This window comes from Montipora capricornis, unplaced genomic scaffold, assembly GCF_036669925.1.
Source record: "Montipora capricornis isolate CH-2021 unplaced genomic scaffold, ASM3666992v2 scaffold_182, whole genome shotgun sequence".
NCBI lineage: Eukaryota > Metazoa > Cnidaria > Anthozoa > Scleractinia > Acroporidae > Montipora > Montipora capricornis.
The window spans coordinates 45,001-46,434 of record NW_027179942.1 but is presented as its reverse complement, the minus strand read 5'-3'; the positions used below and the strand labels follow the sequence as shown (position 1 = coordinate 46,434).

The 1,434-nt window shown below is 37.3% G+C and overlaps 1 protein-coding gene across 1 annotated transcript in view; it reads right to left on the bottom strand.

Moving 5' to 3' along the window:
• Positions 1-415: 415 nt before the first annotated feature.
• Positions 416-1,434, bottom strand: part of LOC138034788 (uncharacterized) — a 3,219-nt gene continuing 2,200 nt past the window's right edge. Inside the window, exon 3 of the mRNA XM_068881895.1 lies at positions 416-1,434. This exon is cut by the window's right edge and continues 420 nt beyond it. Coding sequence (XP_068737996.1) covers positions 1,246-1,434 — 189 coding nt within the window. The 3' untranslated portion in view covers positions 416-1,245.

Genomic DNA, 1,434 nt, shown 5'->3' with positions numbered 1-1,434 from the left:
TTTAAAGAATTGGTAAACCGTGACGACTGCCTGATTTTCTGTTTTCATCATACATAATAGTCACCTTTACATAACCATAAAAACAAAGTTTTGATGACAAAGTTGGAATATCGATCTATGAAAACTAAATGAAGGCATAATGTTTCCGGGAAAACGTGAGAATCTATCCCAAACTGGTTTTGCGATTCTGAACGATGATCTCGTAAAACTCAGGTCTTGTAGAGTCAAATCGATACTTCTCATGTGTTCATTAACGCTCCGAAAAAAAAAAATCGGGCTATATCAAATACGAATACCAATACAGTGTTCTCGTCTCTTAAATGTGGCCCACTGACTGATCTTAAAGTAAAGCTTGCCTCGTTGATAGAATTATTACTGGATCCGGTCAGAAAACGAGTGGAATTTAGCTGTTTTATTATGAAAGATTTCATTTTTGTTTTCATGAATCATTTACATAAGTTGCAGACATGGGTATGGGCTAGTTGAGTTACACTTCATTTTCTTTACATTCAAACAGTTTATACATATTCATAGAACTTCTTAACTATATTTGCGTTCTGGCAGATAATCCATTTCTCTTCTAGTCTTAAACCTGGTTCACATACATTCAAGAACTTTACACCAGCAAGCCAGTCAGCTATCCCAAAATGAAATCCTTCTAGACGCTTCAAAGGGGTGTACCCATTTGCCATGGATTTCAGAGCATTCACAGCTCTTTCGATTGTAAATTGATCCCCCACTAGCCCTTGTTCTGCAAAGATGACTTCCTCTCCTTCATTAACTTTTGGCAAGTACTGCTGCACATGCTGAAGCACATTCACAATGCCTTCATTAGACACCTCTGACTTAAAAATCATACCCATCTGCACCTGAAATGTTAAGGATGATTATGCCCTAAGTAGTGAGCAAATTGTATATGCAAGTACTGTATGCGAAGCCATTGAACAAGAGTGTCACTGATCCTTTGCAAAACCAATTCATCATTTCCACTTCCATTTTTTTTTTTTTTTTTTGCATGAGAGTCAAAATACACTGCTTAATCCACATATGGTACTCACTAACAGAAAATTAACATGCTGAAAACTATTTTGATTTTTGCATTGTGTTATACCTGAAAGGACGCTTTGCTTTGGGGCTTACCTTTTTACTCTTTTTACTCATTGCGTAAGAGTGTTTGTGTCGAATATGTTTTGGCACATGGTCCAAGAGGCAATGCAAAGCTGGGATGCGCCTTGTTAGGATTCTCTAAATATGTATGAGGTAATTGGTGTAGAGCTCCTTGTGGTCAGCAAAGGATGGAATTAGATCTTTGTTTTCTACATCCTGAACATTCTTCAGTGGTTTGTCATCAGGTAAATCATTGCCAGAAATGCGGTTTTCCACAATGTTATGATTTACCCAATGGATATCAGTGTTCTGGTGGTCAGACGTCAT